Consider the following 24766-nt stretch of genomic DNA (forward strand, 5'->3'; position numbering starts at 1 on the left):
CATTGTATTTGGGACAAATCATTCACTAAACTAGAAACCTCAACTAAATCTTATAATGTGGAAATTCAGCAAGTTGAGCAAGTTGGGGTGACTAAACTGCTTGGAGTAACCCTGGATTGTAAACTTTGGATTGTAAAACATATTGATACAACAGTAGCTAAGATGGGGAGAAGTCTGTCCATAATAAAGCGCATTGCTGCCTTCTTAACAGCACTATCAACAAGGCAGGTCCTACAGAACCTAGCTTTGTCGCACCTGGACTACTGTTCAGTCGTGTGTTCAGCCGTAAGGCTGTTATGCTACAGCCTTATTCTAAAATGTATTTTTTTGTAAATCCTCATCAATCTACACGCAATACCCCATAATGACAATGTGAAAACAGGTTTTACGAAATGTTTGCAAATGTGTTAAAAATAAGAAACAGAAATATCTTATTTACATGTATTCAGACCCTTTGCTATGAGACTCGAAATTGAGCTCAGGTGCATCCTGTTTCCATTGAGATTTTTCTTCAACTTGATTGGAGTCCACCTGTGGTAAATTCAATTGATTGGACATGATTTGGAAAGGCACACATCTGTCCATATGAGGTCCCACAGTTGACAGTGCATTTCAGAGCAAAAACCAAGCCATGAGGTCGAAGGAATACGAGACAGGATTGTGTCGAGGCACAGAGCTGGGGAAGGGTACCAAAATACTTCTGCAGCATTGAAGGTCGCCAAGAACACAGTTACCTACATAATTCTTAAATGGAAGAAGTTTGAAACCACCAAGGCTCTTTCTAGAGCTGGCTGCCCGGCCAAACTGAGCAAATCGGGGGAGAAGGGCCTTGGTGGAGATGGGAGAACCTGCTAGAAGGACAAACATCTCTGCAGCACTCCACCAATCAGGCCTTTATGGTAGAGTGGCCAGATAGAAGTCACTCCTCAGTAAAAGGCACATGACAGCTCATATGGAGTTTGCCAAAAGACATCTAAAGGACTCTCAGACAATGAGAAGCAAGATTCTCTGGTCTGATGAAACCAAGATTGAACCCTTTGGCCTGAATACCAAGCGTTACGTCTGGAGGAAACCTGGCACCATCCCTACGGTGAAGCATGGTGGTGGCTGTCACGTCCTGACCATGGTAAGCTGATATTTTCTATGGTAGAGTGGTCAGGGTGTGACAGGGTGTGTTTTTCTATGTTTTGTATTTCTATGTTTAGGTTCTAGTTTTCTATTTCTATGTTGTTGTTTTTTGGGATGATCTCCAATTAGAGGCAACTGGTCCTCGTTGTCTCTAATTGGAGATCATACTTAAGTAGGGGTTTTTTCCACCTGTGTTTGTGGGTAGTTGTTTTCTGTTTAGTTCTCTGTACCTGACAGAACTGTGCACTTTCGTTTTACCTTTGTTATTTTTGTTCGAGTGTTTGTTAGATTCAAATAAAAGATCATGAACACGTGCCACGCTGCATCATGGTCCCCTCTACGACAGCTGTTACAGTGGCAGCATCATGCTGTGGGGATGTTTTTCAGCGGCAGAGACTGGGAGAGTCAGGATCGAGGGAAAGATGAACGGAGCAAAGTACAGAGATCCTCGATGAAAACCTGCTCCAGAGCACTCAGGACCTCAGACTGGGTCGAAGGTTCACCTTCCAACAGGACATCGACCCTAAGCACACAGCCAAGACCACGCAGCAGTAGCTTCTGGACAAGCCTTGAGTGGCCCATCCAGAGCCCGGACTTGAACCCGATCTAACATCTCTGGAGACCTGAAAATAGCTGTGCGGCGACGCTCCCAGTCCGACCTGACATAGCTTGATCTGCAGAGAATGGGAGAAACACACCAAATACAGGTGTGTCAAGCTTGTAGTGTGCTACCCAAGACTCAAGGCTGTAATCACTGCCAAAGGTCCTCAACAAAGTACCGAGTATAGGGTCTGAAAACCTATGTAAATGTAATATTTCAGTTTGTATTTTTAATACTTTTGAAAAAAAATCTGAAAACCTGTTTTCCTTTGTCATTATGGGGTATTGTGTGTACATTTGAGGGGAAAAAAACAAATATAATACATTTTAGAATAAGGCTGTATTCGTAACAAAATTTGAAAAAAGTAAAGGGGTCTGAATACTTTCCGAATGCACTGTATGGAGTAAAAAGTACATTATTTTCTTTAGGAATAAAGTAAAAGTTGTAAAAAATATAAACCCCCAAAAAACTACTTAAGAAGTACTTTTAAGTAGTTTTATTTCAGTACTCTACACCACTGATTAATTTACAAGCATAATTGTCTCCATAGTTCCTGGGAGGGGGAAATGTACCCATTTGTGATTCATACATTGATATTGAAACAGGAGAACCAGTAGGGAGCACCCTTCCCTCTCTACTAAGTAAATAACACATGTACTGTATTTCCAAATGTGAACTATTGTCAAGTAGAGGCAATACAGAGATAATAAAGAATGGATAAGAAAATGAGTCAATACACTACTCAAGAGATGGCAAAAGTATTTTTATTAAATAAACAATAAATTACTATAAATAATACATGAATATATAAATAATGAATGCAATACTGAAATGACATCTCAGCATATCAGAACAACTTTTAAGAAAAATGGGTTTTAAATGAAACATTCACAGCCAAAAGTTTTCACTGCTGTTTTTAAGAGATGTGGAATGATTTGAGTTACTGGAGTTTTGGTGATGCATTGTTATTAGCAGTTGGTTGATGTACACACCATGTTCAAAAATGGTTAATGTATTGAAATTACTGTGCATTGATATGTGAGCTGGGGATATCCTTAAATGAAAATGACAGAAGGACTAGGAGAGATGTTTCCTGACATGCACACATAAAAACATTGTATAGAAACAAGAGTGAGAATTGTTTTTTTGTATTATTTAAATTGTTCCTTGAAAAACGTCTTCACTAATACCACACTAATGATATACGACTACACATTTCCAAATGTTAGACACCAAATTGAGTCACTTCTCACTCACACACACATACAAACACACACACGCTGTATGATTGTATAAACATTTGGCAGGGAAACCCCTTTTAGGATACAGTTTAGATCAAAAGTGAATTGTTTGATAAATATAGTGAAACTTAATTGCTTGTAGGCCACTTCTGGAATACCTGTGCTCTATCGAAGGGTGATTTCCATAAGAAACCTTGGTAAACATTACCATGTCATAACTGATTGGTTATATTTGGAATGATTACTCTGGTAATGGAGGACTTCTTGTAAACATGCACTGGGCATGGGTCACAAGATGAAGTGGAGGGAGTGAATAGGAGGGAGGGAAGTAAACTATAGAGATAGATACAGGACTAAAAAGAGACATCTATCTAAGTCTATGAGTAAACTATTTCCTGTCACAGGGTGAGTATGCGCAGGGAAGCACTGCCCTCGTGTGGCAGAGAGAAGGAAAGCCAGCATTAAAGGGAATTGGCACGTCACTTTGACATCAGAGCTTTCAAAAAAGCCCACAAAAGTTGTGAATGGCAAAGAACATTTCAGACTTTGATTTCTATATTTTGTGCAATGTAAAGCTAAAGTGACAAAATAGCTATATTGTAAATAAATAAAGCCCTTTGTCAATTTATATTTACGTCACAATGCTTCCGTGGAAGTTGAGGTGCTCATTTACAAGCCCCTTCATAAAGTATTTCAGCACAAAATCAATTCTTATAGTGGCGGCTACATAACATACGGTATACTTACAGGGCAAGGATGAGTAGAGCACAAGGTGAGCGGAAATAGGAAATCCATTTTTTATGAATAAAGGGAATTCCCTCGAATTTGAAGTACTTCATTTGATTCATTCCCTTCAATCCCAAAATGCTTTGGGTTGCAGATTTAGCTGGGGGTGGCGGATGGGGTCTTCCTTGGGTCTTCCTGCAGGGGGCGGCAGATGGGTTCTTCCTGGGGCATACATCTACACATCTACATTATAACAAAAATAACTAAATAAATTTGCAGTGGCGGCCACTATTTATTGCGCCGATGCTAAATGCATATAGGGGAAACATTGGGGTTGGCCTTGTTTTGGATTGCAGGATCAAAGGTTAATCCCAGGTGTAACTGGGATGTGAGTGTGTGTGGATTAGGACGATGGGCGGAGGAAAGGGAGACGTAGGACGTGTTTTGGAATGAAAGCTCTCCTAACATGATATTTTGAGTGACAATGAATTCCACATCTATAATGTTCTCCAAAGCATGCAGTGATGCTCATATCACAACATAGACTTGTCTATCAATATCTTTTGATCTCTCTGTTTAGCTCTCTCTTTCCTTAATCCCTAGTCCTACATTTAAAGGTTGCTCTCTTGAGTGTTGTTGGCCGAGATGGGGTGCAGACCTCCGTTGTCGTTGAGTCTCCTGGCGCGGTAGGTTTCATAGTGGATGTTGTGGGTGACCTCCTTCAGGTCCTGGAGGTGAGACCTGGGAGGGAGAGTGGAGAAAGGGCGGGCATTAGCTGATAACTACATACAGTTGGATTTGGTCACTAAAGTCAACTTCAAAGCCATAAGAGACTCATCTGTAATTGTATTGTAAGAATAGGAAAGCTATAAAGCATTAGTAAAAGATAGATCAATGTACGATTGATTGCTTTACCTGATGAGGAAATCTCGTAGCAGAGCAAATTCGCAGTGATTGGGATTTTCAACTGCAACAAAATACAAGAAAGAACCCATTTGGCATAAAAAAAATCTAAATCACATTTGCTTCACATGTCTGAGCCTGGGCCCAACTACAGTATAACAACCTCCATAAATCCATTCCTTCTGCCTCTCTGAGGAGAAAGGTCAACATAATACGCTTGGCATTAATATAGGACCTAATTAATTATATTGAGGTTATAAATAAACCTACCTTCTACCACACCCCAGGCTGTCTTCCTCCCCAGAACCCGTTTGCCGTTCACTTGGAACTCCTTGTCGCTGCCCACCACTGCAAAGGGCATGGCCTCCTGTGAACGGACTCGTTTAAACAGGGTTCAATTGGACGAGGAAAACATAAGAAATGTACGAATCCCGTGCAATAGACAGAGTTAGGAGTTATTATTATTCTGAGGGGTGTCAGAAAGAGAGTTAAAATGACAAAGAACCGGAAAGATAGAATAAGAGAAATAGTCTGATATTCATATGAAATTAATTTAAATATTTGAATTGCCTAATCATTTTGGCAATTGCTATTTTGCATGCTCATACTATTGAGGCATGGGAGAAAAAGAGGGAGAGGTACAGATTTATCTCGTGTTCACATTATTCCACTTGAGAGGAAGAGTATTATTCAATTGAAGTGATTGAGTCCTTTACAGTATGATGTAAGGTCGTGGATATCAAAAATTGGAACAGAGGCCCTTACCCTAATCTTGTCATTTTCATTCTTATCCTCCATGTCATCATCAAACTCATTCTGCGGGTAGTACTCAATCCCATACGTCTCCAGCTCCTTCCTCACCTAAGGGACGAAGAGGAGGCAGAGGTTACATATCCTAATGTGCACTACAATAATGTGTTCCCTCATGACTTGGTTATCCATAACAAGTTCTACCATGACTTCTATCTAGACCAGGGATATTCAACCTGGGGTCCGCGGCCCCTAGTACTGCTGGGGGTCTGCGAAAATATAGATACCAAAGAGCTCCAAAGAGCTCTATTTTCATGTCATCCAACAAATCTAAACGCCTGGAGTTTACTCACCGGCATTGGTACTTGGGTTGGAGCCGGTGCTTTGGTCAGATGACATGAAAATAGTGCTCTTTGGCCACGCACACCAGTGGTGGGTTTGGTGTCTAAAAAAGAATGCATAAGCAGAAAAGAACCCCATACCTACTGTAAAATATGGTGGTAGATCTTTGATGTTATGGGGCTATTTTGCTTCCACTGGTCCTGGGGCCCTTGTTAAGTTCAACAGCATTATTAACTTTACCCAGTACCAGGACATTTTTGCCAAAAACATCAAAATCCACAAAGAAATGGTTAATTTGCCACAAAATCATAATCTTGCAATGGCAACCTCAGTCTCCGGACTTGAAACCCATTCAAAACCTGTGGTTCGAATTGAAGAGGGCAGTCCATAAGCGCAGACAGAGGAAATCAAGGATTCGGGAGGATTCTATATAGAGGAATGGTCTAAGATCCCTTCCAATGTGTTCTCCAACTTATAAAACATTTTAGAAAAAGGCTCAGTGCCATTATCCTCGCAAGGTGAGGTATTAAAAAGTATTGAAAACAGGGGTGTCAATAATTTCGACCACTACCTTTTTGAGAAAAAAAGTATTACTTTCTAATTTTTGCTAATCTTTAACAAGGGTATAAATAGTTTCATATCCCACTGTATATAAAAAAGTGGAAAAAAATATGTTTTATTCCAATGTTTTTATGAATATCGTTAGCTAAACAGAATATATATTTTTTAAATTACATATCTACAGTAGAAAAGAGGAATATATCTTCTTTGTCAACATGATTTCTCAACTCCTAATATTGAGCTAATTACACTCATTGGAGCTAATTACACTCACTGGAATATCTTACATAGGCTTTGAAAAAGCACCCGCAAGTATCAGTTGCAGCAAGTGCCGCTGGCTGTTCGTAAGCTTTCTTGACATGGACATACATTTTGGCAACACATGGCAAACCTTTGTTTAACCAGCTAAACAGCTACTATTATCAAAAAATGTGTTTGGAGTTACATTTTTAGCTAATAGGCTATGTTAGATTTTACACCAGGGGTCTCCAACCTTTTCTAGCATAAAAAAAAATGAAAAGTCGCGAGCTACTCATTTCTTTCTAGCTTTCAAATAGGCACAATCTACTCTTCTCCCCTGCAACTCTTACCGAGGTCCTTAGTGTACAAAAGAAAGTAGTGCACTATGTTTTCTGTCAATATACAGTAGAAGTCAAAAGTTTAGACACAGCTACTCATTCCAGGGTTTTTGTTTATTTTTTACTATTTTCTACATTGTAGAATAATAGTGAAGACATCAGAACTATGAAATAACACATATGGAATCATGTAGTAACAAAAAATATATATATTTTATATTTGAGATTCTTCAAAGTAACCACCCTTTGACTTGATGAAAGCTTTGCACACTCTTGGCATTCTCTCAACCAGCTTCATGAGGTAGTCACCTGGAATACATTTCAATTAACAGGTGGGCCTTGTTAAAAGTTAATTTGTGGAATTTCTTTCCTTCTTAATGCGTTTGAGCCAATCAGTTGTGTTGTGACAAGGTCAGATTGGTATACAGAAGATAGCCCTATTTAGTAAAATAAAAGTCCATATTATGGCAAGAACAGGTCAAATAAGCAAAGAGAGACAACAGTCCATCATTACTTTGTTTTATATTTAACCTTTATTTAACTAGGCAAGTCAGTTAAGAACAAATTCTTATTTACAATGACGGCCTACCAGGGAACAGTGGGTTAACTGCCTTGTTCAGGGGCAGAACGACAGATTTTTACCTTGTCAGCGCTGGGATTCGGTCCAGCAACCTTTCAGTTACTGACCCAACGCTCTAACCACTAGGCTACCTGCCGCCCCATTTAAGACATGAAGGTCAGTCAATCCGGAAAATTTCAAGAACTTTGAAAGTTTCTTCAAGTGCAGTCGCAAAAACCATCAAGCGCTATGATTAAACTGGCTCTCATGAGGGCCACCACATGAAAAGAAGACCAAGAGTTACCTCTGCTGCAGAGGATAAGTTCATTAGAGTTACCAGCCTCAGAAATCAGCAACTAACTGCACCTCAGATTGCACCTCACAGAGTTCAAGTAACAGACACATCCCAACATCAACTGTTCAGAGGAGAATGCGTGGGCCAAGAAACACAAGCAATGGACATTAGACCAGTGGAAATCTATCCTTTGGTCTGAGGAATCCACATTTGAGATTTTGGGTTCCAACCGCCGTGTCTTTGTGAGACGCAGAGTAGGTGAACGGATGATCTCTGCATGTGTGGTTCCCACCATGAAGCATTGAGGAGGAGGTGTGATGGTGTGGGGGTGCTTTGCTGGTGACACGGTCTGTGATTTGTTAAGAATTCAAGGCACACTTAACCAGCATGGCTACCACAGCATTCTGCAGCAATATGCCATCCCATCTGGTTTGCGCTTAGTGGGACTATGATTTGTTTTTCAACAGGACAAATACCCAACACACCTCCAGGCTGTGTAAGGGCTATTTGACCAAGAAGGAGAGTGATGGAGTGCTAAATCAGATGACCTGGCCTCCACAATCACCCAACCTCAACCCAATTGAGATGGTTTGGGATGAGTTGTATCGCAGAGTGAAGGAAAAGCAGCCAACAAGTGCTCAGCATATGTGGGAACTCCTTCAAGACTGTTGGAAAAGCATTCCAGGTGAAGCTGGTTGAAAGAATGCCAAGCATGTGCAAAGCTGTGGTCAAGGTAAAGGGTGGCTACTTTGAAGATTCTCAAATATAAAATATATTGTTTAACACTTTTTTGGTTATTACATGATTCCATATGTGTTATTTAATAGTTTTGATGTCTTCACTATTATTCTACAATGTAGAAAATAGTACAAATAAAGTGAAACCCTGGAATGAGTAGGTGTGTCCAAACTTTTGACTGGTACTGTACTTACTCATGATATACAGTACTTCTGCCAGGTAAGCCTACTTTGCAGTTAACATTTATTGAGAAGGTTTTGGGATAGGTATTTCTGTCAACCAACAAGAAGGTTATCACAATAACTGTCAAAACCCAGTGATAAACAAACGTGCACACCACATAGACAGACGGGCAATATTGCTGGAAATTAATTGGCAGATATTGTGTCAGGTTTGGCTTTTTAACCCAATAGTGGCTAACCAGGGGTGGGATAATGTCCATGTTGATTAGATAGTAGCTGAGAGAGCTTGCGATGTCTGATAATTGTGAGATTTGTTTATAACAGTTTGCGGTGGAACACCTGAAAATTGCACGTACTTTCAGAATTGTTTGGCGAGCTACTCATTGGTGGGCTGTGAGCTACTGGTAGCTCACGATTGGGGACCCCTGTTTTACACTCTTCCAATTATAATGTGGGGATGTCAAAATAATGAAAAACTATCAGCCAAATCTATTCATTTTAAAACATTGATTACTTCTTTTGCCATTATTATTCACCTGATGACACAACTTTTTTTGCTATGATGGGGGTCCCTGGGTTGCTGGTTTGCCTTGGCTGGGGTCCCTGGTTGAAGACCCCTGATCTAGACTGTAGTTACGCATAAACAATATCATCCATAAAGGTCTCTCCCTGATACATGGCTGTTGTCTCCTTTGATGCCATAGAAGTCAACAGCCATGTATTAGGGTTAATCAAGGTCAAGGCTCTGACGAAGGCCGTGAGGCCGATACGTAAGCTTATTAAATATCAGTGATACTATCAAGAGCAGTGTGCTGTTTCCTTTTTCCTTCATGCCATAGAAGTCAACAGCCATGTATTAGGGTTAATCAAGGTCAAGGGTCAAGGGCTCTTATCCCTCACCCTATGTTTGAACTCATTCTTCTCGTCAGGGGTCATGGTGTCAGACTTGGCGATGACGGGGATGATGTTCACCACACGACTTAGGTGCTTCATAAACTCAATGTCCAGCTGTCGAAGACTGAGAGAGAGAGAGACAAAGAGAGACATTACTTTGTCAGCTGGGATAGAAACAATTAGCAATCCTACAGCAGGGCTGGCATGCATTCGTGATTCTACAACCAGTGAACAAATCTTTTCAAAAGCTTCCCAATTTCAACCCGAAACCCAGTCTTTTCAGAACAGTTCTATGTCTGTCTCCTGACTTTAGGACAGATACAGGCTCATTGAGCAACAGTTCTGTCCCTGATTGAGGTCCTTGGGTGTAGGTGACAGCACAGAAAACATCCCGTTAACAGAAAACATCCCGTTAGTCGCAATGATCAACGCAAGAAAAAGAACATGGCACACAGAAGACTAACTGTTTATGTAAAGGGCAATTTCACAGTTCAGATGAGTTGGCTTCATCTGTTGGAGCGAACCATGTTGCCTGGTTGTGTTGTGATGTAGCTCAAGAATGTGTTTAGATCTCAAATTAAATGTCAGTACAGCTGGAAATAAACTCATTAGAAATGAGATAGAGAACTGTGAGAGAGTCTGTGTGTGTGCGTGAGCTTCCATGCATGCGTGCGCACGTGAACGCCAATCAGATGTCAACGAGAGATACTAGGAAGTGGCTGTAACTCGTGCATACATTTGAGTATGTTCTAAATTAGGACATTTCTATTCCTGAATCACATGATGTATTTTTAACTCACGAGTGTCCCGTTGGGGAGATAAAGTAGAGGCAGCAGTGAACTCTGGTGTCAGGGATTCGTTTCTTTCGAGCAATATTGACCTCTTCCTTCAGGAACTTCTCATACTGCTCGTTGATGTACTTGGAGATGGGATCCCAGCTGCAGATGGATGGAACAAGGTGGGTGTTAGGAATATACAGTATAAATACACACAAAACCGTTATAGCAGTGGTGGGTACGGTCAGGATAAGGAGAATGAATGTACAGTATGTAAAAATCTATTATAGTTTGGCAGTTCTATTTCTATCTGAATCATATGCACGGTTGAATCTAAATCCTACGCATGTCATTGTGCTTAACTAATTGAAAAATGTAGTGACCCCAAACAAAAAATAGACTGTGTAAGTGCACAATAATGAACATTCTTCCCACATACTCACCAGTTTTCATTGTTGATCTGATCACCAAAACCTGGTGTGTCGATTACTGTCAACTTCATCTTCACTCCGCCCTCCTCGATCACTGCAACATTCAATTACCACATTCAATACAACATTCATACTGTAAGTACTTTTGCCAAAATCAGGTGACAAAAAGTTAAACATGCAAGCAAGCAGTCAATAAATGATATGTATGCTTTTTCCTTGTCTCGTAGAAGGGGATTTTTCTTTGAACTAAAGCTAGCAGTACAGTGGTTTTGGCCAGACAGAAAAAGACAGAAGCTCTGCTCTGCCTCTGTGTCTGTGTCTGTCTGGGATGCCAGGTGGGCTGCATGTGCCAGCTGTGCCAGTCTAAGACACCTCAGGGCATATTCTGTCAAGTCTTTCTATGCCCGCGGCTCTGCGCATGGCAGTGCAACACTGCAGCCCCTGCAGTCAACACAACCTAGTGTACGGTTATAAATGCCATCACTACAACATTATAACATGAATTGGCCTCTGAAAGCTAACCAAACAACCAAACCAAGCAAATGACAGCTCTAATCACATATCAAGAGTAGAAGATACACACATACTCACACACAAACACTCCCACGCACGCATGCACACACACTCTATCCCTCTCTCTTGCTCACACACACACACACACACACAGAGCTTAGAGGAAATGTCTCTCTCACCGTGGGACACAGCCTTGATCTCCACTGTCTTGGGGATCTTATGCTCGCCGCCCCATCCTGAGCTCCACCTGCTGACCTGGGACTTGAACAGCGTGTTTACCAGCGTTGACTTCCCCAGCCCGCTGTGACCTGAGAGAGAGAGAGAGAGAGAGAGAGAGAGAGAGAGAGAGTGGAGGGAGAGCATGGTTTGAGGCATGATGTTGTTGAGGAAGAGAGACTGTAAGGGGTGCGTAACTGGTGGCAGGGAAGTCAGACGCAGGAGAGCAGAACTAGGTAATAGCCGGAGCAGTTTAATTGCAAAACCAATGGCATAAAGAAATAACCAACATGGGTACAAAACCCGACGCGCACCAGTAAACATGTGCACAAGCACTTACAACAAACAATTCCACACAAAGACATGGGGGGGAACAGAGGGTTAAATACACAACAATTAATGAGGGAAATGAAAACCAGGTGTGTAGGAAAACAAGACAAAACAATTGGAAAATGAAAAGTGGATCGACAATGGCTAGAAGACCGGTGACGCCGACCGCCGCCCGAACAAGGAGAGGAAGGACAGTACCCCCCCTTGACGCGGCCCCGGGGACGACCCGGAGGGCGAGGTGCAGGGTGATCCGGACGGAGACGGTGGAACTCCCGCAGCATTGAAGGGTCCAACACATCCTCCACCGGAACCCAGCATCTCTCCTCCAGACCGTACCCCTCCCAGTCCACGAGATACTGAAGGCCCCTCGCCCGACGCCTCGAATCCAGTATGGATCGAACGGAGTACGCCGGGGCCCCCTCGATGTCCAGAGGGGGCAGAGGAACCTCCCGCACCTCAGACTCCTGGAGCAGGCCAGCCACCACCGGCCTGAGGAGAGACACATGGAACGAGGGGTTAATACGGTAATCAGGGGGAAGCTGTAACCTGTAACTCACCTCGTTCAGTCTCCTCAGGACTTTAAATGGCCCCACAAACCGCGGACCCAGCTTCCGGCAGTGCAGGCGGAGGGGCAGGTTTCGGGTCGAGAGCCAGACCCGGTCCCCTGGTGCAAACACCAGGGCCTCACTGCGGTGACGGTCTGCGCTGGCTTTCTGGCGCAGCACGGCGCGCTGAAGGTGAACATGAGTGACGTCCCATGACTCCTCCGCGCGCCGGAACCAGTCGTCCACCGCAGGAGCCTCGGTCTGACTCTGATGCCAAGGAGCCAGAACCGGCTGATACCCCAGTACGCACTGGAAGGGGGAGAAGTGGAGGAGTGGCGGAGCGAGTTCTGGGCCATCTCTGCCCAGGGCACGAACGCCGCCCACTCCCCCTGACGGTCCTGGCAATAAGACCTCAGAAAACCCGAGGTAAGGCTGATCGAGACCCCCAGACGTTCCATGAACGCCCTCCAGACCCTCGAAGTGAACTGCGGACCCCGAACAGACACTATGTCCTCAGGCACCCCGTAGTGCCGGAAGACGTGTGTAAACAAGGCCTCCGTAGTCTGTAGGGCCGTAGGGAGAAAAACGGTCCACAACGACCAGGATCGTGGTGTTACCCTGTGTGGGAGAAAGATCAGTAAGGAAATCCACCGACAGGTGCGACCACGGCCGTTGTGGAACGGGTAAGGGTTGTAGCCTTACACTGGGCGCACACCGAGCAGGAGGAAACATAAACCCTCACGTCCTGAGCCAAGGTGGGCCACCAGTACTTCCCACTCAGACAGCGCACCGTCCGACCGATGTCCGGATGACCAGAGGAGGGTGACGTGTGGGCCCAATAGATCAGCCGGTCACGGACAGCAGACAGAATGTACAGACGCCCAGCGGGACACTGGAGGGGAGTGGGCTCTGCACGTAGCACCTGCTCAATGTCCGCGTCCAGCTCCCACACTACCGGCGCCACCAGGCAAGAGGCCGGGAGTATGGGGGTGGGATCCATGGGCCGCTCCTCTGTGTCATACAGCCGGGACAGTGTGTCTGCCTTAGCGTTCTGGGAGCCTGGTCTGTCAGAAAGGTTGAAAACAAAACGGGTAAAAAAACATGGCCCACCTTGCCTGGCGAGGGTTCAGTCTCCTCGCCGCCCGGATGTACTCCAGATTGCGGTGGTCAGTCCAGATGAGAAAAGGGTGTTTAAGCCCCTCAAGCCAATGTCTCCACGCCTTCAAAGCCTTGACGACAGCCAACAGCTCCCGGTCCCCCACGTCATAGTTTCGCTCCGCCAGGCTGAGCTTCCTCGAGAAGAAGGCACAGGGTGGCGTACCCGAGCGCTGAGAGAGCACGGCTCCTATCCCAGCCTCGGACGCGTCCACTTCCACTATGAACGCCAAAGAGGGATCCGGATGGGCCAGCACGGGAGCCGAGGTAAACAGAGCCCTCAGGTGTCCAAAAGCCCTGTCCGCCTCAGCCGACCACTGCAAACGTACCGGTCCCCCCTTCAGCAGTGAGGTAATGGGACGATGGCTAGAAGACCGGTGACGCCGACCGCCGCCCGAACAAGGAGGAACCGACAGAGACAGAACAAGGGAGAGGCACGACTTCATTTCATGTTTCACGTCTCTGTGTTTGCTAGCACACCATGGGTTCACGCACTCTTCAGAAAGACACTAAATATATCAATCATACCAGACACAAACAGAAGAGGTTGTCCTTCCTTACTTACCCACTATCATAATATTGAAGTCGAAACCAGCCTTCATGGTCTTCTTCCTCATCTGCTCGATGATGGTGTCAATCCCAATGTATCCCAGCAACGTGGATCCACCGCCAGAGTGTCCCAACCCTGGAACTCGATCAACCCCGACCCCGCCCCCTATCCCTGATGGCCCATGGGGTGCTGTGGGGGATGGTACTGCCACATGAGGGGGCTTGGCAGGGACAGCAGGTTTGGGTCTCACTTCAGGGGGAACAATGGACTCTGACATGTCTGGAGGGTAAAATATGCTTTAATTAGGCCTATTTCATTGGGCTATATACTGTACAGTACCTTCAGAAATGATTCATACCCCTTGACTTTCCACATATCGTTGTGTTACAGCCTGAATTTTAAAGGGATTCAATTGAGATGTTGTGTCACTGGCCTACACATAATATCCCATTATGTCAAAGTGGAATTATGTTTTTATACATGTTTATACATTTATTAAAAATTAAAAGCTGAAATGTCTTGAGTCAATAAGTAATCAACCCCTTTGTTACGGAAAGCTTAAATAAGTTCTGTAGTAAAAATATACTTAACTAGTCATATAATAAGTTGCATGGACTCACTCTGCAATAATAGTGTTTAACATTCATTTTGAATGACTACCTCATCTCTGTACTCTACACATACAATTATCTGTAAGGTGCCTCAGTCAGGCAGTGATGGTGAATTAATACACCCAGGCACAACAAAGATACAGGCATTCGTTCTACATTTACATTTACGTCATTTAGCAGACGCTCTTATCCAGAGCGACTTACAAATTGGTGCATTCACCTTAAGATATCCAGTGGAACAACCACTTTACAATAGTACATCTATATCTTCGTTCTAACTCAGTTGCCGGAAAGGAAGGAAACCTCTCAGGGATTTCACCATGAGGCCAATGGTGACTTTAAAACAGTTACAGAGTTTAATGGCTGTGATATGAGAAAACTGAGGATGGACCAACAACATTGTAGTTACTCCAAAATACTAACCTAAATGAGAGTGAAAAGAAGGAAGAAATTAACTTTATCTCCTGAATACAAAGCGTTATGTTAGGGGCAAATCCAACACAACACATCACTGAGTACCACTCTTCATATTTTTAAGCATGATGGTGGCTGCATCATGTTATCGGTATGCTTGTCATCTGTCACATCCTGATCTGTTTCATCTGTCTTTGTGATTGTCTCCAACCCCCTCCAGGTGTCGCCCATCTTCCCCATTATCCTCTGTGTATTTATACCTAAGTTCTCTATTTGTCTGTTGCCAGTTTGTTTTGTTCATTCAGACCTACCAGTGTTTTTACCCTTGCTCCTGTCCTGTCTATAGTGCCTGTTTCCTAGTTTTCTGCCCTGGACCTGAAGCTACATCCCTGCGCCTTCTTCTCCCATCGCCTCAACGCCACGGTGAAAAACTATGTGGGAAATCGTGAGCTTCTCACAGTGAAGATAGCATTGGAGGAATGGAAGCACTGGCTGGAAGGAGCGGAACACCCGTTCATCGTATGGACCGACCACAAAAATCTGGATTATCTCCGCACCGCCAAATGCCTCAACTCCAGGCAAGCTAAATGGGCCCTGCTGTTCACACGGTTCAACTTCTCCCTCTCATATCGGCCAGGATCCAAGAATGTCAAGCCGGATGCATTGTCTCGCCGTTATAGCCCCACGGCTATTACCCCGGAGCCTGAGACCATCCTTCCCACCTCGTGCCTGGCAACGGCACACAGCTGGAGAATAGGGAAACGGGTCCGGGAGGTGCATCGTTCCCAGCCGAAAGAGGTCGGCATACCTTCTGCCCAGATGTTTGGAGAGGCCAGTCGGCCATCCTCAAGACCACCTCCAGGTATCGACGACAAGCGGATCGCCACCGGACCCCGGCTCCCCGGTATCATCTCGGGCAGAAGGTATGGCTGTCCACCTGGGATCTGCTCCTCCGGGTGGAATCCTGCAAACTCTTCCCCCGGTTTATCGGCCCGTTTCCCATCTCCAAAATCATTAGCCCCTCTGCTGTTCGTCTTCTGTTGCCCCGGACCCTTCGTATACATCCTACCTTTCATGTGTCCAGAGTTAACACGTCTCACAGCCCTTTGTCTCCTGTTTTTCCCCTTGCTCCTGTCCTGTCCATAGTGCCTATTTCCTAGTTTTCCCGGTTTTGACCTTTCTGCCTGCCTGCCTACCGTCCCGTACCTTTGTCCCACTACTCTGGTTTATCCATATAAAGAAATGGAATAGAGCTAAGCACAGGCAAAATCCTAGAGAAAAACCAGGTTCAGTCTGCTTTCCAACAAACACTGGGAGACAACTTCACCTTTCAGCAGGACAATAACCTCAAACACAAATATACACTGGACTTGCTGACCAAGACGACAGTAAATGTTCCTGAGTGACAGTTTTGACTTAAAGCGGCTTGAAAATCTATGGCAAGACTTGAAAATGGCTTGAAGATTATTTTTTTTGTATAAATGTGCAAATTAGAGGTCAACCGATTATGATTTTTCAACGCCGATACCGATACTGTTTATTGGAGGACCAAAAAAAGCTGATACTGATTTATCGGCTGATTTTTATATATATCTTTGTAATAATGACAATTACAACAATACTGAATGAACAATGAACACTTTTATTTTTACTTAAAATACATAAATAAAATCTATTTAGTCTCAAATCAATAATGAAACATGCTCAATTTGGTTTAAATAATGCAAAAACACAGTGTTGGAGAAGAAAGTAAAAGTGCAATATGTGCCATGTGAAAAGCTAACGTTTAATATTCCCAGGTCTTCAATATTCCCAGTTAAGAAGTTTTAGGTTGTAGTTGTTATAGGAATTATGATGTGTCGACTATTTCTCTCTATACCATATGTATTTCATATACTTTTGACTATTGGATGTTCTTATAGGCACTATAGTATTGCCAGCCTAATCTCAGGAGTTGATAGGCTTGAAGTCATAAACAGCGCTGTGCTTCAAGCATTGCGAAGAGCTGCTGGCAAACGCAGTAGTTTGAATGAATGCTTACAAGCCTGCTGCTGCCTACCACCGCTCAGTCAGACTGCGCTTTCAAATATCAAATCATAGACTTAATTATAATATAATAAACACAGAAATATGAGCCTTTGGTCATAATTTGGTCAAATCCGGAAACTATCATTTCGAAAACAAAACGTTTATTATTTCAGTGAAATACGGAACCGTTCCGTATTTTATCGAACGGGTGACAACCCTAAGTCTAAATATTGCTGTTACATTGCACAACCTTCAATGTTATGTCATAATTATGTCAAATTCTGGCAAATTAGTTCGCAACGAGCCAGGCAGCCCAAACTGTTGCATATACCCTGACTTTGCTTGCACTGAACGCAAGAGAAATGACACAATTTCCCTAGTTAATATTGCCTGCTAACATAAATTTCTTTTAACTAAATATGCAGGTTTAAAAAAATATACTTCTGTGTATTGATTTTAAGAAAGGCATTGATGTTTATGGTTAGGTACATTGGTGCAACGACAGTGCTTTATTTGCGAATGCGCTTGTTAAATCATCACCCGTTTGGCAAAGTAGGCTGTGATTCGATGATAAATTAAAAGCCACCCCATTGATTATATGCAACGCAGGACAAGCTAGTTAGCCTAGTAATATCATCAACCATGTGTAGTTAACTAGTGATTATGTGAAGATTGATTGTTTTTTATAAGTTAAGTTTAATGCTAGCTAGCAACTTACCTTGGCTCCTTGCTTCACTCACGTAACAGTTTCCTCGTGGACTGCAATGTAATTGGCCATAATCGGCATCCAAAAATGCCGATTACCGATTGTTATGAAAACTTGAGATCGGCCCTAATTAATTGGCCGTGCCGATTAATCGGTCGACCTCTAGGGCAATATTGTGAAATCCAGGTGTGCAAAGCTCTTAGAGACTTACCCAGAAAGACTCACAGCCGTAATCGCTCCCAAAGGTGATTCTAACACTCAGGGGTGTGAATACTTACGTAAATTAGATATTTATTTAATTTTCAATACATTTGCAAACATTTTGAAAGACATATTTTTACTTTGTCAATATGGGGGTATTGTGTGTAGATGACTGAGATTTTTTAAATATTTAATCCATATGGAATTTAGACTGTAACACAACAAAATGTAGAATAAATCAACAGGTATGGCAAATTTCTGAAGGCACTGTAAAGAGAATGATACCTGTAGCAGACTGGTTTACCACAGTAAATAGTGCACTACTGTACAACAGATGGTGATGAAAACAAACATATGGCTATGCATGCGCAATTTGAGCCTAGGACACTCCAGGGCATACAAATGTAGCTGCTTCTGTGCATGAGTATGAAATCATCCATAAGCCTTGACATACAATACCAGTCAAAAGCTTGGACACACCTACTCATTCAAGGGTTTTTCTTTATTTTTTTACTATTTTCTACATTGTAGAAAAATTGTGAAGACATCAAAACTATGAAATAACACATATGGAATCATGTAGTAACCAAAAAAGTGTTCAACAAATTAAAATATATTTTATATTCTTCAAAGTAGCCACCCTTTTCCTTGATGACAGCTTTGCACACTTTTGGCATTCTCTCAACCAGATTCACCTGGAATGCTTTTCCAACAGTCTTGAAGGAGTTCCCACATATGCTGAGCACTTGTTGGCTGCTTTTCCTTCACTCTGCGGTCCAACTCATCCCAAACCATCTCAATTGGGTTGAGGTTGATGATTGTGGAGGCCAGGTCATCTGATGCAACATTCCATCACTCTCCTTCTTGGTCAAATAGCACTTAAACAGCCTGGAGTTGTGTTGGGTCATTGACCTTTAAAAAAACAATGATAGTCCCACTAAGCACAAACCAGATGGGATGGCGTATTGCTGCAGAATGCTGTGGTAGCCATGCTGGTTAAGTGTGCCTTTAATTCTAAACAAATCACAGACAGTGTCACCAGCAAAGCACCCCCACACCATCACACCTCCTCCTCCATGCTTCACGGTGGGAACCACACATGCGGAGATCATCCGTTCACCTACTCTGCGTCTCACAAAGACACAGCAGTTGGAACAAAAAGTCTCAAATTTGGACTCATCAGACTAAAGGACAGATTTCCATCAGTCTAATGTTCATTGCTCTTGTTTGTTGGCCTAAGCAAGTCTTTTCTTCTTATTGGTGTCCTTTAGTAGTTATTTCTTTGCAGCAATTCAACCATGAAGGTCCTCATGAGAGCCAGTTTAATCATAGCGCTTGATGGTTTTTGCGACTGCACTTGAAGAAACTTTAAAAGTTCTTGAGATTTTCCGGATTGACTGACCATGTTTTAAAGTAATGATGAACTGTCATTTCTCTTTGCTTACTTGAGCTGTTATTGCTATAACATGGACTTGGTCTTCTACCAAATAGGGCTATCTTCTAGAGGTCGACCGATTATGATTTTTCAACACCGATACCGATTATTGGAGGACCAAAAAAGACGATACCGATTAATCAGCCAATTTTTATCTATATATTTGTAATAATGACAATTACAACAATACTGAATGAACACTTTTATTTTAACTTAATACATAAATAAAAATACATTTGTTTTCAAATAAATAATTAAACAAAATAATGCAAAAACAGTGTTGGAGAAGAAAGTGCAATATGTGCCATGTAAAAAAGATAACGTTTAAGTTCCCTGCTCAGAACATGAGAACATATGAAAGCTGGTGGTTCCTTTTAACATGAGTCTTCAATATTCCCAGTTAAGAAGTTTTAGGTTGTAGCTATTATAGAAATTATAGGACTATTTCTCTCTATATCATTTGTATTTCATATACCTTTGACTATTGGATGTTCTTATAGGCACTATAGTATTGCCAGCCTAATCTCGGGAGTTGATAGGCTTGAAGTCATAAACAGCGCTGTGCTTCAAGCATTGCGAAGAGCTGCGGGCAAACGCAGTGCTGTTTGAATGAATGCTTACGAGCCTGGTTGGGTACAATGCTTACGAGCTATGGTTGGGTACAATGGTGCAACGACAGTGCTTTTTTTGCGAATGCGCTTGTTAAATCATCACCCGTTTAGCGAAGTAGGCTGTGATTCGATGATAAATTAACAGGCACTGCATTGATTATTTGCAACGCAGGACAAGCTAGTTAAACTAGTAATATCATCAACCATGTGTAGTAAACTAGTGATTATGTTAAGATTGATTGTTTTTTATAAGATAAGTTTAATGCTAGCTAGCAACTTACCTTGGCTCCTTGCTGCACTCGTGTAACAGGTGGTCAGCCTGCCACGCAGTCTCCTCGTGGAGTGCAATGTAATCGGCGTCCAAAAATGCAGATTATTGATTGTTATGAAAACTTGAAATCGTCCCTAATTAATCGGCCATGCCGATTAATCGGTCGACCTCTACTATCTTCTGTATACTACCCTACCTTGTCACAACACAACTGATTGGCTTAAACGCATTAAGGAAATAAATTCCACAAATTAACTTTTAACAAGGCACACCTGTTAATTGAAATGTATTCCAGGTGACTAACTCATGAAGCTGGTTGAGAGAATGCCAAAAGTGTGCAAAGCTTTCATCAAGTCAAAGGGTGGTTACTTTGATGAATCTCAAATATATAATCTATTGTTTAACACTTTTTTTGTTACTACATGATTCCATATGTGTTATTTCATAGTTTTGATGTCTTCACTATTATTCTACAATGTAGAAAATAGTTAAAAAAATTAAGAAAAACCCTGGAATGAGTAGGTGTGTTCAAACTTTTGACTGGTACTGTAGATCACAGGTCAGAAAAGCAGAGTCTGTCAGCTGAATTTAGAGCATCAATGAATAACCATATTCTGTCGCTTGCTGTCTCTCTCTTGCTCACACACACACACACACACACACACACACACACACACACACACACACACACACACACACAAATAGTCTACACATCAAACAGGAATACACAACATCAAATAGGCTTCTGACAGATTATGCTAAGCCTGCTCAAAATTTGAAGTGGTATCACAAATAATAGCTAGATCTGCACAAAATAATGCAAAAATACATATTTGGGCTCTCTACTAAGCTCCCCCTATGTTATTTCACCTGGTTTTACCTCTCTTTTTTTGTCATAAATCATATCTCAAATTTAAATCTAAATTCTCTGGCTGAATGTGTGGTCTGTCATCCCATCAAAGATAGACTACAATGATGATGTTAGAGCATCCACGTATCTTTGTGTGATTTCTGATGGCGACAATTAAGGCCATATTTCCCACTGTGCTCCCGCAAGCTGAGGGTGGTTATTTTACGTTTTAACGTCGTTTCTACGGTCTGACTGAAGGCTAGCCAGATCAATCCACATTTCGCTAGCTTGATCATAAATATCCTGAACAATAACCCCGATCATGTTTAACCTCACAAGATACACGATAGCAGCTGATTACCTACATCCCAAAACCTGTTTAACCAACCCATTGTTCCGGCTCCATCCATGCTGGATAAATGATGCTAAGTTAGCTAGCTAACGTTAGGTATGCTAGCTGTCCGCATTCGTCTGCTGTGATGTTGATTGTTGCGCGACTTACCGATTCCTGTATTCAATTTCCCAAATAGTTTTGTTCCGCGCTAGTGAAATTTCGACTAGTCTTTCAACCCAATGCTCAAGAATAAACGATGGATGTCCAACATAGGGAAGCAAAGATGTAGGAAACGGGTCATGTGATTTGTCTGAGTACCTCTTTCCCTCCGTCCCTCTCTTCCCCTCTCTCTCTCTCTCTCTCTCTCTCTCTCTAGTCGAGAGCCCCCCTTTCCGTTACCAAGGCGACAAGATGAGAGAGAGGTGATGCAGAACGCATGCTCAAACAGAACTTTGCCCCTAGGGAACCTTTTTGCCATCACCTGAGTATTTTTTGTCATTTTTGCACAACCAATCAGTATTTGATTAGACCAAATTGTAATTGACAAAAATCTATACAAAATCTGCATGAAAAATATATTGACCCATGTAGCCTATTTATCGAGATTAGTCATGTCTCATGTTTCATAATTTCTTTCATTTGCATTTTGGTAATTTAAAGTCATGAGAGACAATTCTCATGAAATGCTTAATAGCAAGTCTGTATACATGAATGATAAAAAAAATATATAAAATTGTTGTGTGTAAACTAAAAAGCAACAACCAAACACAATTTCATTGGTATTGTATAATTCACTGGAGCCCTAACCAGGGTTGGGTAGGTTACTTTCTAAATGTAATCCGTTACTAGTTACCTGTCCAAAATTGTAATCAGTAAAGTAACTGTTGGATTACCCAAAGCGTAATCTGATTACTTTTAATTACTTTTGGATTAGCCTCCTTTCCCCTTAAGAGGCATTAGAAGAAGAGAAAAGGATCCATCAAACACATTTGGTGTGTCATCATAGTGGTCTCTGACTTGTGGTCAGACTCTCTCAGGTGGAACAAACCTAAACTTGCGCCTTTTTTAAATGCTGAAAGGTGTCATAATGTATTTTTTTCCACAAACATCCTTTCTGAATTTAAAAGTAATCCAAGAAGTAATCATGTTTTTTTCAAAAGTATCTGTAATTTCATTACAATATTTTTGCTGGTAATGTAACTGATTACAGTTACAGTTTACATGTAATCAGTTACTCCCCAACCCTGGGCCTAACTACAACATTCCATATTTTGAAATGCATTGAATCAGTCACAGCACACCACAAAATTGAAAGGAGAAGCATTTGCATCCAATGATCAAATAGTACCATACTCACATATATGGCGTTTTGTTGTTAGCTCTTAGGTTCTCGCACTGCTGTCTTTTGTGTTCATGTTGTCTGAGTTTGTTTGTTCTCTCTAGTCTACATGGTGTGCAGACTTTTTGTGTTGTGTCATGTGTCACTCACTTTACCCCACTGTTCCCCCAAACTTGGTTTTATCACACAGTTTTTGCATGTCTGTTACTCTTCTGATAAGGAGCCATGTCTCAAATTCCCTCCAGTGCCTTCTCTGACCCCCTCCTCTTTCTCTCTCTCTCTCTCTCTCTCTCTCTCTCTCTCTCTCTCTCTCTCTCTCTCTCTCTCTCTCTCTCTCTCTCTCTCTCTCTCTTTCTGCCATCTCTCTCATCCTGACTTTCAGAGTAATATGTTAAGTCTGAATAAAGAGAAATTATAACCAACAAATCCGATTTTGTTTACACTATCATGTGCATGGCCTTCATTGAAACTTTTTCTCATTACTCACCCATTGACAAATACACTCCAGGAGGTGTGGTGATGTCATCATGTAATTGCTCTGCCTCTTCATCAACAAATGTCATGCTTGAAAGAGGGTGATCCAATTCATGTGATGGTGAGATATCCATCTCTCCTGGTATGTAGCAGTCTATACCCTGGCTCTGGGGTTGGGATGGTTGTTCAGCGACCTCTGTTGAATCTGGGCCAACCTGTGATGTTTTGTGCTGCTGGTTGCGCTCCATGGACAGGAGCCAGTGCACAGTCCATTCTTCTGAGGAATATTCTGGTGGGTTTATGTTGGGCCTCTCATGGTCAGGTGGTGGAGGTGGACCTGTTTGGGTGGGTTCTAGATGAACTGGCCTTAGTCCTTTGACTCCTTTGTGATTGCTGTCGTTGCTCTTCACCAATCGTAAAGCCGATTGGACAGGATGTAAATTAGGTTTCTGTGATTGGCTGAACATTTTGGGAACGGTTCCACTTTGCAGCACACATTCATCTAAATTGGGTTTGGTGGATTCTGTAACTTGACCACTATTGATATTTTGGTAATGGTCCAAATCCAAGCCCTGTCCATGTTTAATAGTTGATCTCTCAGGGGCCTCTGACAGGGTAGAGGGTGTGAGGGAGGACCCCTGTGTCAGAGGTACCACCAGACATGTCTGGGAGTTGTCGCTGTTTGACCTTTTCACCCCAGACTGAAGGGCTTCCTGTTTCTGACTGACTTCTAAAAGACACCTACCCATCAAAATGCTGCTATTTGACTGGTTAGATTGATTCCGTTTCCTCTCAATGGTTTGTGTATCGGTCGGTAGACTTTGACACTGAGGTCTAGTCCAGAATTTGGGTCTTTGGAGGTTCTTGTATTTTCTACTAGGGCTGGCTTGTGCTAAAGGTTGAGATGCAGCATCTAAGATTGTCTTTGTAGACTCTTCCAGATGAGACTCTTTGGTGGTAAAGTCCTTTATGAATGTTGCTCCCTTCTTTGCCCAAGGGTTGAGGTCATAGCTGCTTCTTTTGAGTTCTGTAACTGCTGCAGATGTTGATCGACTTAGGTGTTCTTTCCAAGATGGTGTCTTGGGAGGCATAGGAGGAGAAGCACTTTTACAGTATTCCTTTTGACTGGAAGGTAGTCGACCAGCATATACGCTGGCAGCCTGAGACTGAAGTCCCTTCTGAAGATGTCCAATGTGTTTTAATGTTTTTGGTGAAGCAAGGCCACATTGGGAACCCTGTCCACCCCTCTTTGAGTTAAACTGAAAATTAATTGATTGAGAATCATTCTCAACAATAATTGGGACTTTCCTCGTTGAGACAACATTTTGTCTGGCTGCCACACCTCCTGACAGAGCAGTACCTGATGGGGTTACCAGGTCATTTGGTCTTGGTTCAGATATTGTGTCAGCAACCTTTTGCTTGGAAATGCCATCCTTACCTAGAAGAAACCCAGGACTGGATTTTGTTATCATTCCAGT

At 42.5% G+C, this 24766-nt stretch overlaps 1 protein-coding gene across 3 annotated transcripts; it reads right to left on the reverse strand.

The window, feature by feature from the left end:
* Positions 1–2471: 2471 nt before the first annotated feature.
* Positions 2472–22978, reverse strand: LOC106589417 (neuronal-specific septin-3). 3 transcript variants are annotated; one of them, XM_045707514.1, is made up of 10 exons: positions 22833–22978; positions 14030–14293; positions 11398–11526; positions 10718–10799; positions 10299–10436; positions 9505–9622; positions 5365–5460; positions 4870–4966; positions 4612–4663; positions 2472–4437 (listed from the first exon to the last, which is right to left on the reverse strand). In XM_045707514.1, exons 2-10 carry the CDS (start codon positions 14289–14291, stop codon positions 4308–4310), a joined length of 1104 nt encoding a protein of 367 aa, XP_045563470.1. In that variant the 5' UTR covers positions 14292–14293; positions 22833–22978; the 3' UTR covers positions 2472–4307. The 3 variants fall into 3 exon arrangements, with proteins under 3 accessions (XP_045563470.1, XP_045563464.1, XP_045563463.1); XM_045707508.1 differs by lacking the exon at positions 22833–22978 and adding an exon at positions 21644–21881; XM_045707507.1 differs by lacking the exon at positions 22833–22978 and adding an exon at positions 21794–21813.
* Positions 22979–24766: the final 1788 nt, after the last annotated feature.

The sequence above is a fragment of the Salmo salar genome, chromosome ssa02, assembly GCF_905237065.1.
Source record: "Salmo salar chromosome ssa02, Ssal_v3.1, whole genome shotgun sequence".
NCBI classification, from domain to species: Eukaryota; Metazoa; Chordata; class Actinopteri; order Salmoniformes; family Salmonidae; genus Salmo; species Salmo salar.

Coding starts and splice junctions, on each gene's coding strand:
- LOC106589417 (XM_045707514.1), bottom strand. CDS start 14,291: ATGTCAGAGTCCATTGTTCCCCCTGAAGTGAGACCCAAACCTGCTGTC. Junction 10,800..11,397: donor GATCAAGGCTGTGTCCCACG/GTGAGAGAGACA, acceptor TGAATGTTGCAG/TGATCGAGGAGGGCGGAGTG. Junction 4,967..5,364: donor ATGAAAATGACAAGATTAGG/GTAAGGGCCTCT, acceptor GTCCGTTCACAG/GAGGCCATGCCCTTTGCAGT.